At 47.9% G+C, this 15,753-nt stretch overlaps 1 protein-coding gene across 1 annotated transcript in view; it reads right to left on the reverse strand.

The window, feature by feature from the left end:
• CRAMP1 (cramped chromatin regulator homolog 1) overlaps positions 1-15,753 on the reverse strand; it is a gene marked incomplete at both ends in the record, with an annotated part of 64,722 nt that overhangs the window by 41,115 nt on the left and 7,854 nt on the right. The window contains 2 exons of the mRNA XM_080704746.1: positions 44-197; positions 9,531-9,724. Coding sequence (XP_080560872.1) covers positions 44-197; positions 9,531-9,724 — 348 coding nt within the window. The remainder of the gene's footprint in view (positions 1-43; positions 198-9,530; positions 9,725-15,753) is intronic.

A 15,753-nucleotide genomic window follows, 5' to 3' on the forward strand; every position in this document is an offset into this window, starting at 1 on the left:
TGAAGCTGGCCTGGCCCTGGAAACGAGCCTGCGGCACACTCACCATTGTCAAAGTCAATGTACTTGGTGATCTTGTGCCAGGTGCGGTAGTAGAAGTGGCGGACCTGCTCCTTATTCTTCACCATGCTTGCGGGCTTGCCCTTCTTCTTGTACTTCAGAGCAATGTTGTTCTGAATCGCTTCAAAGTCTTTCCCATGCTGGAAAACAAAGTGCATAATAAAAGACCAGCGGTCAAACACAACAGCTTTCTTTGATGTGGGCACTGCAGAGAAAGGGGAGGGAACCAGCTGCAGGTGAGCAGGGTATCCTCCCAGCTCCTAGCTGCGTACAAACCTCAACTTTGTTTCCCTAGAACCTCTGGTTTTAGTCAAAATAAAGCAGCAACAGGAACAGGTGATAAAACCATCACAGTCTGTGGATACCAAAGAGGCAAGGACCCTGCCAAGGCTTGAATGTGTCCCTTCAAAATGGAGGTGTTGTCACCGGGCATGGTGGCGCACGCTTGTAATCCCCACGCTTGGGAGGCGGAGACAGGAGGATCGCGCAAGTTCGAAGCCAGCCACGCTGGCTTAAGAGACCCTGTTTCCAAATAAAAATATAAAAACTAGGTCTGGGAGTGTAGCCCAGAGGTAGAAGGGTTCCATCCCCAGTACCACCAAAAAATAAAATAAAATAAAAGCAGGTGTTGTCAATGGAATGGTATTGAGAGGCAGGGCCTACAAGAGCTGGTTAGACCATGAAGGCTCCTCCCTTGTGAATCAAGGTCCTTATAAAAGAGACCTCAAGCCAGGCATAGTGGCACACACTTGTAATCCCAGCATTTGGAAGGCTAAGAAAGGATCACGGTTCAGAGACAGCCTCAGCCACATAGTGAGGCCCTCTGCAACTCAGTGTGACCCTGTTTCAAAATAAAGAATAAAAAAAATGGGGCTGGGGAATAGCCTGAGGTAGAATGCCCCTGGGTTCCACCCCTAGTACCACCCCCCGAGAGAGAGAGAGAGAGAGAGAGAGAGAGAGAGAGAGAGAGAGAGAGAGAGAAACTTCAAGAGCACTCAGCTCATTTCCTTCTGCCTTCTGACTTGGGAGGACACAGCGTTTCTCCCCCCAGGAAAATACAGAAACAAGACACCATCTTGGAAGCAGAAAGCAGCGCTAACCACTGAATCTGTGACACCTTGATGTTGGACTTCCTGTCCTCCAGAACTGTGAGAAAAATAAAGTTCTATTTCTTATGAGTTGCCCAATGTCAAGTATTTTTGTGTAATAGCACAAAACAGGCTAAGACTGCCCCCAGAGCAGAAGAAACAGAAAATTTATCACTGGGACAAATAGCTTAGTCTCTGGAGATCTTTGGCAACCATGACTTAGGTACCTCAACAAGAACATCACTGGCAGACAGGGTAAGAGCCCAGGGTGCTGCCACCTGGCACCTTAAAACAACAACAAAAACATGGGTTGAACCAGGTGTGGTGGTGCATGCCTATAATCTTAGTACTAAGGAGGTTGAGTCAGGAGTATCACAGGTTTGAGGTTAGCTTCAGTAACTTAATAAGGGACTCAGCAATGTAGCAGGATCCTGTTTCAAAATAAAATGACTGAGAGCTGGGGATGTAGCTCAGTGGTAGAGCACTGCCTTGAATCCCTGAGGCCCTGGGTTCAACCCCCAGCACCACAAAATAAATTAATTAAATTAAAACAAAATAAAATGAAATAAATAAAATAAAATAAAATAAAAGGCATGGAGACGTATGCTTGTAATCCCACCATTTGGGAGGCTGAGACCGGAGGATCATGGTTTGTGGACAGCCTCATCTATTTAGTAAGGCCCTCCGCAACTTAGTGAGACCCTGTTTCAAAATAAAGACTAGCCGGATGTGGTGGCACATGCTTATAATCCCCGCGCTTGGGAGGCAGAGACAGGAGGATCACAACCTGTTTCCAAAAATAAAAAAAAAGTATAAAATAGGTCTGGGAGTGTAGCCCAGAGGTAGAAGAGCTTCCAGGAATCCCAGTACCACCACCAAAAAAACAAAAACAAAAACAAAAACAAAAAAAACTCAGAGGTCAAATGCCCCTGGGTTTCATTCCAGACCCGCAAAATAAGTAAATAATAAATAAAATAAATAAATGAGAAGTAGACTTCCTCTGAACTCAATCTCCAGTACTAAAATTAATTAATAAAAGCATGATTATTCTTCAGAAACTCATTTCTTTGATCAAAATATATTCCACATTCAAACAGGGCTAGCACATACAGATATTTAGGAAGAAAACCACACAGAACATGCTATGATCACACCTGGAGCTAAACCCCTCTTCCAATGCCTCCACGTAAAGGCTGGGTCTGCCTTTGACTTGAGAAGGGAACTTGTGTTCCAGCACTGTTTCAGGACTGGTAAAGAGAAGACAGCCTCATCAAACCACCCCAGAAGCACCCAGGCAAGGGTGAGGGTCCAGGCACCGAGCCCGGGGCAGGGTTCCTAAAGAGCACTTTCCAAAGAGAAATAGGGCTCCCTGGAGAGAGGGCTGACTCCAGAGCGGGGTGGGAGAGCACCAGTGAGGATGGAGCCCCTTCAGGTGCCAAAGGATCCAGAAGCGAAGAGTCAACTTGCAGAGGCTCCCACTGGCCAAATCTGCAACCATGTGGGTAAAAACCTGACAGTGACAGGAGTGCGCTATGACCCACTGCACACTGCGAGCCCACGTATGTTGGAGCAAGTAACTGAGAAGAACACCGACGGGGAAAGGGCAGGGCTCTGCCGTGCATGGCGTCTCCAAGTAGCAGGCAGAGGACAATGGCACAAGAGCATCGCTGTGGAGTGGCCACCGTTTCAGGCAAAAGCAGTGTAAAGAAAGACGATGAGAAGCAAGATATTTATAGTTTCAAAGACAAGTAAAAACAGAATGATGGGCCAGTGGAGAGACCTTGCAGATGCCACCTAAACACAGTGGTCCGGGCTGGCATAATAGGGACCAAGCCCAATCTCCTCACACACACTCCTGGCCCAGTGCACCAAGAACACAACACTGCAGTGAATTTTTTTTTTTTTTTTTCAGTTTTGACACTGGGGATTGAGCCCAGGAGCTTTCTATTACCAAGCTACACTTTATTTTTATTTATTTATTTTTGCGGGTCTGGGGATGGAACCCAGGGGCATTCGACCTCGGAGCTACACCCCTACCCTATTTTTTATTCTTTATTTTGAAACAGGGTCTCACTAAGTTGCGGTGGGCCTCACCGAGTAGCTGAGGATGTCTGCAAACCGTGATCCTCCGGTCTCAGCCTCCTGAATGCTGGGATTACAAGTGTGCGCCACCACGCCCAGCTTCCAAGCTCAACTTAAATTTTTAATTTTAAACCCTTTCTAATTTCTGTTTTGAAACAAGTGTTGCTAAATTGTGAACGACCTCACTAAGCTGCAATGGCTGGCTTGGAACCTGCTATCCTCCCAAATACTGGGATTTCAGTTGTGCCCAACCAAACCTGGGTACTGTCGTGGATTTTTGGAGGAAGAGGTACTAGGTATTGAACCCAGGGGTGTTCTACCTTTGAGATACACCCGCAGCCCTATTTTAATTTTGTAATAGGGTCTCTTTAAGTTGCTGAGGCTGACCCAGGACCAGAAATCCACTCAGTCTCCTCGGTAGTGGGATTACAAGTGTGTGTCACCCCGCTCAGCTCTGCCACAGATTCCCCCACCCCCCACCCCCGCTAACTGGGGATGGAACCCAGGGCATCTTACCTCTGAGTGAAACTCCAGACCAATTTTTTATTCTTTATTTTGAAACAGGATCTCACTGAGTTGCAAAGAGCCTCACTAAGTAGCTGAGGCTGGCTTCAAACCTGTGCAATCCTCCTTTCTCAGCCTCCCGAATGCTGGAATTACAGCGTGCGCCACCACGCCCAGCCTTGCCATGGATTTCTTAATAGAAATTTAATCAAGAGGAAACTGCAGGCAAAAGCAAGCTGAGGGACACTGTACCAACAGGCTGAGTCTTTAAAGGGCCAAGGTCATGAAAAACAAAGAGAGACTGAGGAAGTGCCCTAAATTGCAGAGATTAAGGAGCTATCAGCCAAGCAAACATGGGCATCTGCCCCAGAGCCAGAGGCCCGTGAGTGTGCCACTTGCCACCTCTGTATCAGGCCCGCAGGCGAGTGCCAGGAACCCTCCCACTCCTCTTGCCACTGCCACCCTGTAGGTATGCTAACACTAGGAAGCAAGATAAAGGCATATGGAAATTCTTTGTATTCTCTTTGTAACATTTTGTTAAGTTTGAAATTGTTTAAAAATGAAAAATTTTAGCCGGGTGTGGTGGCACACGCTTGTAATCCCCGCGCTTGGGAGGCGGAGACAGGAGGATCACGCAGGTTCGAAGCCAGCCGCGCTGGCTTAAGAGACCCTGTTTCCAAATAAAAAGGTATAAAAATAGGTCTGGGAGTGTAGCCTGGAGGTAGAAGGGTTTCCAGGAACCCCAGTACCATAAAATAAATAAGTAAAATATAAATGAAAAATTTAAAAATTAAAAACCAAAATAAAGCTTGCTTAATGTAAAAAATAGTGGAGCCAGGTAGAGTGGCATGTGCCTGTAATTATAGCTACTCAAGAGGCTAAGCCTGAAGGATCACCGGTTTGAGGCCAGCCTAGACAACGTAGAGACCGCTGCATAAGACAGGAAGAAGCAAAGCTGGATCACAAAAGCCTCCCTTCTGTGTTCAGCTCCGAGCTACCTCCTCCCTGACTGCCTCCTGCATAGAGGGAGTCAGGGAGGAAACAGGTGTAGATGCCCTGGGCCTCACTGTCCGTGGGGTGGGCTCTCAGCCTGTAACCCCCAAGCCCACGTTCTCAAACTGCACTGCTTGGAGAGTCTTGAGGCAGTTGGGCACACACCTCCCACAGTCAACTTCGTATGTGGCTACTATTTCCCTAATACAACAGTCAACTCTTTTTTTTTTTTTGGGGGGGGGCGGTACTGGGATCCCTGGAAACCTTCTTCTACCTCCGGGCTACACTCCCAGACCTATTTTATATTTTTATTTGGAAACAGGGTCTCTTAAGCCAGCACGTCTGACTTCGAACCTGCGTGATCCTCCTGTCTCCGCCTCTCACGCGTGGGGATTACAAGCGTGCCCACCACGCCCGGCCTCAACAGTCAACTCTTAAAGGGCAGGGCCCCCTCTGCCTTACTAGAACTGCGGTGGTCTCCTATACTTATTATAAACCCAATCAATAAATGGTGGTGGCAACAGCAATAATTATTCAAAGTTCAAAGTGAGAAAACAACCCAGAGTCATCGAGACAGAAACTCATAGGAATTATAGGGCCAAAAGCCAGAAACCCTGCTGCCACACCTGCAGGAGACTGGGCAGATGTGGGAAGGAAGGGAGAAGGGGGCATCGGGAAACATGAGAAACAAGGCTCTCGGCAGTTCTCTACATGGTGAAAATAAGCACAGGGGCTGGCCATGTGGCTGTAAGGGAGGACATCAAGAACTGTATACCAAAACCAAACACATACAGGTGGGCAGGACAAATGTAATACAGGAACTGAAAACTCAGCAGTGGGCTCTGTACAGAACCACCATCGAAATGGACTGGCACTAACAGGCATGTGGCCCAAAGGGGTCCAGGGTGCCATCTGTCCAGGTGTTCAACCTACTGGAGAGCTCCATTCCACTCAGGGGACTCATGTCCAACCACAGAGAGGCATCTGGGCGGGCCATCATTCAGGAGAGACCCATCTGAGCTGGGGCCCAGGGCTGTCCTAACTGGTCCCTGGAAGGAGGGGCATGGTGCCACTTGCCACTGCAGAGTATTTGAGGCACAAGAGAAGCCACAGGCTGAGACTGAGGACAAGGAGAACAGCAGAGTCTCTGCATCCCGTCGGCGGCTCCACCCCTCTTCATGAGGACGGCTGCTCCATTTCCTCTTCCCCCAGTGCTGTTCTGAGCAGGGTCTGAGCCATGGAAGCAGAACTTAGTCAGACATGTGTGCATCACCAAGGCAGCCAGGGAATGGGAAGGGATACTCAGCAGGAGAACACGCATGTGTAAGTCCCTTGGTATAATGCCCAGCACCAAAAAAGGAAAGCCCTCCTCCCAAAGGAACCCAGAAACAACACTCCTCAGAACAGAGGTCTGTGCTTCACCAAAGCAATCCTACAGCTCATGATTTCATTTTCCACCCCTGTAGCCACTGAAAAGCTCCACATCAAGGGCCTACCAGAACTGCAACTAGTTTTGGTCAGACAGAAAATGAGAGGCACACGTGCGCATGCGCGCACACATACACGCACACACAAGCTGAGACATACAATTCCAGAAGCAGAAACCATTAGTGACCAGAATAGCCAATTACTATTCCTACTCACCAAGAACATCAGAGAGCCCAAAAACACACCCGCCTGATACAAAAGGAAAGGCTAGCCCAATGAGAAGGGATGCAGGAAGGGCCTGTGGAAGGGCAGAGGCCCAGCCGTACAAGGAATCCTGCAGTTTTGGTCAGCAACCACAGCTGGGAATGGTGGCACACACCTACAATCCCAGTACTTGGGAGGCTGAGACAGGAAGATCACAGGTTGGAGGACAGACTCAGCAAGTAGTTGAGATTCATGAACCTAACAAGACCCTATTTCAAAATAAAAATAAAATAGAGCTGAGGGTGTCACTCAGGGGTAGATCCCTCTGTCTTTAATCGTCAGTACCATAAAACAAACAAATAAACAAACACATTATTAATAAACAAGCACATTGTCACTCCCTAGAAGAGGCCAGTCTCCTCGGAACAGAGGGCCCACCGTAGTAGTAATGGTTTCACGTGAGATTCAGCAGTGGTTGTGGCTTCTGCTCAACAAACAAAGTCATAATTTGGGGATATCATCTATACAAAAACAGTGTCTATATTTCATTCTAAATTAGAGAGGGAAAAGAACACTTTTGTATTTGTTTGAATGATTTTGCATCTACCAAAACAAGCCTCGTAGGCATACTTCAATCTTTCCTTGGGAACTAGAATCAAACCACAGACATAAGGGTCCCATCCAGCTGGGATGGGTAAAATTTAGCCACAGGCCTCAGGAGGGAGCAATAGCAGCCATGGGGAATACAGTAAAATCCACTCTGCTGCCCACATTTAGGAGTGTCTCTCTCTTTTTCTTTCTTTCTTTTTTTTGGTGGTACTGGGGATGGAAGTCAGGGACATTCTACCTCTGAGCTACACCCCCAGGCCTGTCTTTATTTTTCTTTTTTGAAACAGGTTCTCACTAAGTTGATGAGCCTCACTACTTGCTGTGGCTGTTCTTGAACTCAGCCTCCCAAGTACTGGGGTTACAGGCATGGACCACCACACCTGGCTGGGCACTTCCTTTTCGAACCTCTCTATAAACACTCCATTGTTTAGATTCCACAGCCTCATTCCTTGTTGACTTTTTGTTGTTGTTATTGAGACGCTAGAGTTGACCCAAGGGGCCTTCTACTGCAAAGCTAACCCCCAGCCCTATTTTATTTTTTATTTTCAAACAGGGTCTTACTAAGTTGCTGAGGCTGACCTCAAACGTTGAAATCTTTCTGTCTCAGTCTATCAAGTACATGATTACAGGCATGGCCACCATGCCCAGCTTATAGAAATAATCTGAAATAAGCTATATGCACAAAGATATTTACTGTTACATTATTATTATTATTATTATTATTGGTGGTACTGGGGTTCCTGGAAGCCCTTCTATCTCCGGGCTACACTCCCAGACCTATTTTTACATTTTTTTATTTGGAAACAGGGTCTCCTACGCCAGCGCGCGTGGCTGGCTTCGAACCTGCGCAATCCTCCTGTCTCTGCCTCCCAAGCGCGGGGATCACAAGCGTGCACCACCACGCCCGGCTCTGTTACATTATTTGTAACAACAGAATATGGAAGGAACCTCAGTAAATCACAATATAAAAGTAGTTAAGTAGAGCAGGGAATGGCCAGACTCTCAGGACTGTCAGTACATGCTGCAACTACTCAACTTTGCTACTAGATCAAAGCCCGTGCAGAGCTGGAAATATTAAGGCACCCATGTAATCCAGTACTTGGCAGGCTGAGACAGGAAGCTCACAGGTCAAGGCCAGCCTCAGCAACTATATAAGACCCTCTTTCAAAGTACAAAATAAAATAGAACTGGGGTGGTAGTTCAGTGGTAACATCCCTGGATTCAGTCCCCAATACTGCAAAAAGAAGTAGCACACACAGAACACCAAGGAATGGGTATGGCTATGTTCCAATAAAACTTTATTTATTTTTACAGAACAGGCAGCAGGTGCACAGCTAGTCTGTCTACCTCTGAGGTATACCCCCAGCCCTATTTTTTATTCTTTATTTTGAAACAGGGTCTTGCACAGGTTTTGTTAAAAAAAAAAAAAAAAAAAAGCCTATTTATAAGCTGGGCATGAACTAGGAATGGTGGTGCACACTTGTAATCCCAGACTTGGGAGGCTGAGACAGGAGGATCGCAGGTTTATGGCCAGCCTAAGCTATGTAGGCCCTCACAACTTAGTGAGACCTTGTTTCAAAATAAACAATAAAATAGGGCTGTAGTTCAGAGGTAGACTGCCCCCTGGATTCCATCCCAAGTACCACACACACACACACACACACAATCTGTGCAATCCAGCCATGATGGCACACGCCTGTAATTTCAGTAGTTGGGAGGCTGAGACAGGAGGATCGCAGGTTCAAGGACAGCCTCAGCAAGTAGTGAGACTCTCAGCTGCCTAGCAAGACCCTGTTTAAAATAAAAAATTAAACAGGGCTGGCGTGTAACTCAGAGATAGAATAACCCTAGGTTAAACCCCCAGTACCACACATACGAAAGGAACCTGTGCAAAGGAGCTATGATATACCATAAAAACATGCACTTCATGTTAATAAGAAGGTACATTCATGACTACTACAAAAGCTTTAAAAAGCAAACACTCGGCCAGGCATGATGGCACACACCTGCAACCCGTATTTGAGGCTGAGGCAGGAGGATCCCAAGTTCAAGGCCAGAGTAACCTGGGAAGACCACGTCTCAAAATTAAACTAAAAGGAAAAACCTGCCCAAGTGAGAGCAGCCAGGGGAGCATAGGGCCACTTCAGTGGCCTTGGTCTCAGAGGTGGCTTTGTAAGACCTTCCATTGATTCCAGGTCGGCTGCACGTCTCCTGGTGTCTAGCTGCTGCTGGTGCTGGGTCCTCCTCACTTGAGATGCTGCCCGCTTTAGCCGCTTGCAGCTAAGGGAAGGCCCAGGGGAAGCACACTCCAGTCAAGATGGTAGATGGCCAGAGGACAGCAAGTACGAGCCTTGGAAAGGAGCGCCAACGGCCTGAGAACCGCCTCCTAACCCCCTGCCTGGTGACAGCCTCCATGCCACGCGGCGGGAAGAGCAGCTCAGGCCCGGGCCAGGTGCCCACAGAGGCCCGACACGGGGCTGCCTGATGGCCCCTGCTCATCAGCAGCCACGGAGCAAGGGGAGCAACAGGGAGGAGGAGCCAGCGCCTTTCTCACAACTCACTCACCTCATACAGACCCTCGAAGAAGGTGTTCTTGTCCTCCGTGCTCCATGACTCCCACTGCCGCCGGACCTTCTTGCCCTCTTCCTTCTCAGCCCCTGAAGACCCTAAGTTCCTGGAGGAGGAGCGCGAGCCTCCTGCAGAAGCAGCAGGGGCAACCCCAGACACGTTTCCAGACGACGACCCGCCGCTGTCGCTTCCTTGGAGAGAAAGAAATATACAGTGACTTGTTCCAGAAAGCCAGGTGGCCAGACACAGCAGGCAGGCAGCGAGGGCGAAGGCCCATCTCACACCAGGTACTCAAGCAGCGATCCCAGCAGAGCAGTCTGGGACATACCACATATGGGACGACAGAGGCTTGGCCTGAGCTTGTGTGGACTGTTTAAATTGCACAGTGAAGCCGGGCGTGGTGGCACAAGCTTGTAATCCCAGCATTTGGGAGGCTGAGATGGGAGGATTGCGGTTCATGGACAGCCTCAGCTACTTAGTGAGGCCTTTTGCAACTTGGTGAGACCCTGTTTCAAAATAAAAAACAATAATAAAAAACAACAACCAGGGTCTCTCTAGGTTGATGACAATCTCACTAACTGAATGCCCCTAGACTCCATCCCCAGTACTGAAAAGAAAAAAAAAAAAAAAAGCAAGCAGCACAGCAGCTGGGAATGGTGGTGTACACTTGTGATCCCAGTACCTGGGAGGTTGGACAGGAGGATTGTAAGCCTGAGGCCAACCTCAGCAACTTAGCAGGAACCTATTTCAAAATAAGAAATAAAATAGGGGGAAGCCACACATCACATGCACATACCATTTCAAAGTCTCTCCTTCAAATGAGGTTTCAATTTAAATATTTTTCACATCTTTTTGCATGTGTGTGAGGGAGGGTACTGGGGACCGAACTGAGGGGCATTCAAGCCTCCAAGCCGCACCATCACTCCAACTTTATTTTTATTTTAAAACATGATCTCACGCCGGGCGTGGTGGCACACGCTTGTAATCCCCGCACTTGGGAGGCGGAGACAGGAGGATCTCACAGGTTCGAAGCCAGCTGTGCTGGCATAAGAGACCCTGTTTCCAAAAATAAAATAGGTCTGGGAGTGTAGCCCGGAGGTAGAAGGGCTTCCAGAAACCCCAGTACAAAAAAAAAAAAAAAAAAAAGGATCTCTCTCTAGGTTGATGACAATCAGCTGAGGCTGTCCTCGAACCTGCAATCCTCCTGTCTCAGCCTCCCAAGTACTGGGATTACAAGTGTGTGCCACCATACTGAACTTCAAGTACAAGAGGTATTTCTGAGTGTAAGACACCACCCTTTTAGATAAAATGAGTATTTCAGAATATGAAGCGTTTAATGCTAGAGGGACATTAGTCTTAAGACTCTTTATCCTTAACCCACTGCGGCAACCGTCTCTGGAGTCCTGAGAGTGCCAGCTTACCTTGCAAGTTCTCCTAGAGCATCAGCCCCTAATCTGCCGCGGAGTCCTTCAAAGCCATGCAGAAAAAAGGCAGCATAATAAAGCACAAGGGGGCATGGAGACAAACGTGAGGCAGAGTCACATATGGAGAACTTCCATGACCTCGCCTAATCCCCTGCCCGTTCCTCTCAGACAGAACAGGGCCTCACAGTATGGTCCTGTGAAAACCTGTGTTCTCTTTACAGGATTGCAAAACCAGAGTTCCCAGGAACCTTCCAACTCTGAAATAACCTTATGAGGATGAACATAAGATCACAGAAGTATAAGTGCTTTAAAAAGCAAACACCATGCTGGGCGTGGTGGTGCATACTTGTAATCCCAGTACTTGGGAGGTCAACACAGGAGCTTCAAAGGTTTGCAGCCAGCCTCAGCTACTTAGTGAGGCCATCTGCAACTCAGTGAGACCCTGTTTCAAAAAAGTAGTGGCGCACGCTTGTAATCCCCACGATTGGGAGGCGGAGACAGGAGGATCGCGCATGTTCGAACCCAGCCGCACTGGCTTGAGAGACCCAGTTTCCAAAATAAAAAAAAGTATAAAAAAATAGGTCTGGGAGTGTAGCCCAGAGGTAGAAAGGTTTCCAGGAACCCTAGTACCACCAAAATAAAGAATAAAAAATAGGGCTGGGGATGTAGCTCAGTGGTAGAATACCCCTGGGTTCCATCCCCAGTACCATACAAAAAATAAAAAATAAAAGGAAAGAAAGGAAGAAAACCAAAGAAAGAAAGAAAGAAAGAAAGAAAGAAAATAGGAAGCTGGGCATGGTGGTGCACATTTGTAATCCCGATACTTGGGAGGCTGAGACAGGAGAATGGCAGGTTCACAGCCAGCCTCAGCTACTTAGAGTGAGACCTTCCACAGCTCAGTGAAGCCCTGTTTAAAAATAAGGAATAAAAAAAATAAAACTAGGGTGTAGGTCAGAGGTAAAATGCCCCAGGGTTCCATCCCCAATAACGCAAAAAAATTTAAAAAAATTTAATTTAAAAAGCAAACACAAGTCGGGTGTGGTGGAACACACTTGTAATCCCTGAGCTTGAGAAGTGGAGACAGGAGGATCGCACAGGTTCGAAGCCAGCCATGCTGGCTTAAGAGACCTTGTTTCCAAATAAAAATATAAAAAATAGGTCTGGGAGTGTAGCCCGGAGGTAGAAGGGTTTCCAGGAACCCCAGTACCACACACACACAAAAAAGAAGCAAGCACAAATAAATGCAGACAATTGTTAAAATACTTTCCTAATGATTAGCCAGGCGTGGCGGCACCCGCTCGTCATCCCAGCATTCGGGAGGCTGAGACAGGAGGATCGCGGTTCACGGACAGCCTCAGCTACAACTTAGTGAGACCCTGTTTCAAAACAAAGAGTAAAAAATCGGGCAGGGGGTGCAGCTTGGAGGTAGAATGCCCCTGGGTTCAATCCCTGACCCACACCCACAAAAAAACTTTCCTAATGAGATAACTGTGTTTCTTTTTTTCCAGTAGAGATCCACCTCCTGGTCAGCCCAGCCAGGCTCCACCTGGGCAGCCACTGAGGCTCAAAATCTCCTTTCTCTTCCTTCTCCCCCAGGGACCTCCTTCCACAGCGGCATATAAAAGGAGGTTCCCAGAAGATCACAAAAGATACAAAAAGAGCAGTTAGCCAGGCTAGGTGTGCATGCACATAATCCTAGTATTGAAAGCTAAGACAGAAGGATTGCAGGTTAGAGGTCAGCCTCAGCAAGTAGTGAGACCCTCATCAACCTAGCAAGACCTCATCTCAAAATAAATAGGAAATAGGGTTAGGGGTGTAGCTCAGAGATGAATACCACTGGGTTAAATCCCTAGAACTCTCAAAAACTGAAAAGCTCAAAGTCTGATAATCCATATACACTTACTTGCAAAGACTATTTCTGGACAAAGCAGGAGAAAGTGGTACAGGGCTGCCTGGTAGCATAGAGAAAGCGGGACTCGATCCCCCTCAGCAGCAGCTTGTCCCTCCTGTTAAAGTGTCAGACATGGGCTGTGTCCCTGCAGATGGTTCCTACCTAAGGACAGTTCAACCTAGAATTCAAGTCTGTGATGGTGTCAAACTGTACCTCATAGTTTTATTTCTCCAAGGCGAGCAATATGCTAGCCAGCATCCTGTTGTAAAACTGAGCAGCAGCACAGAGCTGCAGATCCCAGTCAGCCACACGGCCAGGAAGGAAGAGATGACCCCACAGGGGACAGTGCTGCCAGGCTTCCACCAGATTAGGTTATTAAATGCACTTTCAACCTATGGTATTTTCAGCTTACAGTAAGTTTACTGGGACATAACCCCACGGTACATCAAGCGGTTTCTGTACTTCAAAATAGAGTATTTGAAAGCATCCATCAGTCAGCTATCAGAAAAGAATGTGTTTTCACACATGTAGAAAATATTCTGCAGCTGCGTGAAACAGGTCTGACGCTCTTGGAAAGGACTATCAGCTTAGTGGTCAGCTTACTTCATGAAGCAACATGATCAGGTACACAGAAACGATTGGTATGTCAGAGGTCAGCGGTGCTCTGCCCAGTTCCTAGCCACTAACCAGATGAGGCTAGTAAAATTTAAATACTGAAGTTAAAAAAAAAAGAAACCCAGTTCTTGCATTACACTAACCACCTCAGGTAGTCACCAGCCACGCGTGGCTCACGGTCACCATCCTGGATAGCTCACAACCCCGTTAGAGAATGTGCTGAAGGAGTTGGATATAGTGACGCATGCCTGTAATCCCAGTACTTGGGAGACTGAGATAGGAGGGCCACAGGTTCGAGGACAGCCTCAGCAACATAGTGAGACTCAGCACACAAGTGAGATTCTATTTCAAAAACAGAAAATATTCAAAAGGGCTGAGGGTATAGCTCAGAGGTAGAATGTACCTGGGTTTAATGCAAAGCAAGAAGGAAGATAGAAAGGAAGGGAGGGAGGGAGGGAGGCAACAAGCTCAGACACCCCTGGGCCACCACATGGACCAAGGAGTTCTGGACACATCCTGATTCTGCCCACTCCTCATCAACCCAAGCCTGACAACCCTGGAACCTGGCGTGTTCAGAGATGCTTTCAACAGATGGGGCAGCCTCCCAGCACACTTCCAGGAGGTTGGAGATGCTTCTGTTACAGGCGTTAGACTAGAGAGCATTTAAAACACCTCTCAAATACCAGATAATCGTGCTCATGCAAAGCCATAGTGCCTCATGTGCAGTCATTTGAGAAAGGGCCACCTGTCCACCTCGGCACCACCCACTGAGGGTTTCAGAGTCATCTGCAGTTTCTTAAGAAACACTCACTAAACTCTTTTCCCTAACAACAGCTTGCCAACCAGCCTACCAGCACTCTGGTAATTTCTGTCATTTGGACACGCCACACGCCTGAAATTAGCAGACAGCCCATGAAACTCCATAATCCACATCTGACTCGATTTCCTAAGACTGTGGGATCTGCTGCGGGATCCCTGCTGGCAAGCTGTGAAGGGAATGGGCGAAGCCCCCAGAGCTAGGCAGGGCCGCAGAGGCAGAGAAGGACAAAGCACTCTGGTGGGCACGGAGTGAGCTGTGCCAGCAAGTGTGGCTCTGAGGCGGCCCAGGCGCAGGCTGCTCTCAGGACCAGGCCACTCTGCACTGCCCTTGCTCCGAGGTTCAGAAGGGATAATCTCAGGAGAGGAACCCCAAGTGACATGAACATTCAAGTAAGGAATCACCCTGGGCCAACATCCCTAATCCATCATCCTAGACCTCAAAAGCTTTGTGAAAGAACACAATCACAACTTTGGGGAACAAAAACGTGGCATCTAGTCCACCCCCAGAACTTCAGAATAGGACATGGCTTCCTTGCTTAGCCTAGGCAGAGTAAAATAGGAAGCAGGACCAGAGATACTCTGGTAGAGCACAATGATGACCTCCTGGGAGAGGCCACCTCAGCCCAGAAAAACCCAGAGGAAAGCAAAAGGTGATGATGAAAAGGAAGAGCGTGTGTGTTGCTGGGGACTAAACCCGGGGCATTCTATCTCTGAGCTACACTCCCAGGCTGTATTATTTTTTAATTTTAAAATAAGGTCTAGCCAGGCTTGGTGGCGCACGCTTGTAATCCCAGCATTCGGGAGGCTAAGACCAGAGGAACGCAGTTTGCGGACAGCCTCAGCTACTTAGTGAGGCTCTCGGCAACTTAGTGAGACCCTGTTTCCAAATAAAGTATAAAATAGGTCTGAGAGTATAGCCTGGAGGTAGAAAAGACCCTGGGTTCCACCCCCAGTACCACCAAAACAAACAAACAAAAGCAATAGGCTGAAGAAAGCAAGAAAACACACCAAGAGTGATTGTTTCTGAGACCATGAAGGTGCTTAGCAATAGTTCCCACTGTAAGAAATTTGTACCCAGAAAACCTCAAGGGACCTGGCCACAGGGGCCTGTGCCTATAATCCCAGCTACTTGGGAGGCGATGGCAATACAGCTCACAGGTTCAAGGTCAGCACACAGTAACTTAGACAAAATAAAAACAGGCTGGAGTATAGCTCATAGACAGAATGCAGAATGCCTGCAGGCTCAATCCCCAGTATGTACACACACACACACACACACACACACACACACACACACACACACACACGGCTCCCCAGCACCCAGCTCTCTGAAAGCCAGGACTGTTTCTTGCTCTCCCAGGACCAACCCTGGCACCAGCCCTCACAGAGCAAAAGTTCAATGACAACTCAGGGGCCAATGGAGAATGATAAGGGACTTCTCGGTGGCCTCCCGGGGTTCCTTCTACTTCTC

Source organism: Muscardinus avellanarius (assembly GCF_963383645.1).
Source record: "Muscardinus avellanarius genome assembly, chromosome: 10".
Classification (NCBI taxonomy): Eukaryota; Metazoa; Chordata; class Mammalia; order Rodentia; family Gliridae; genus Muscardinus; species Muscardinus avellanarius.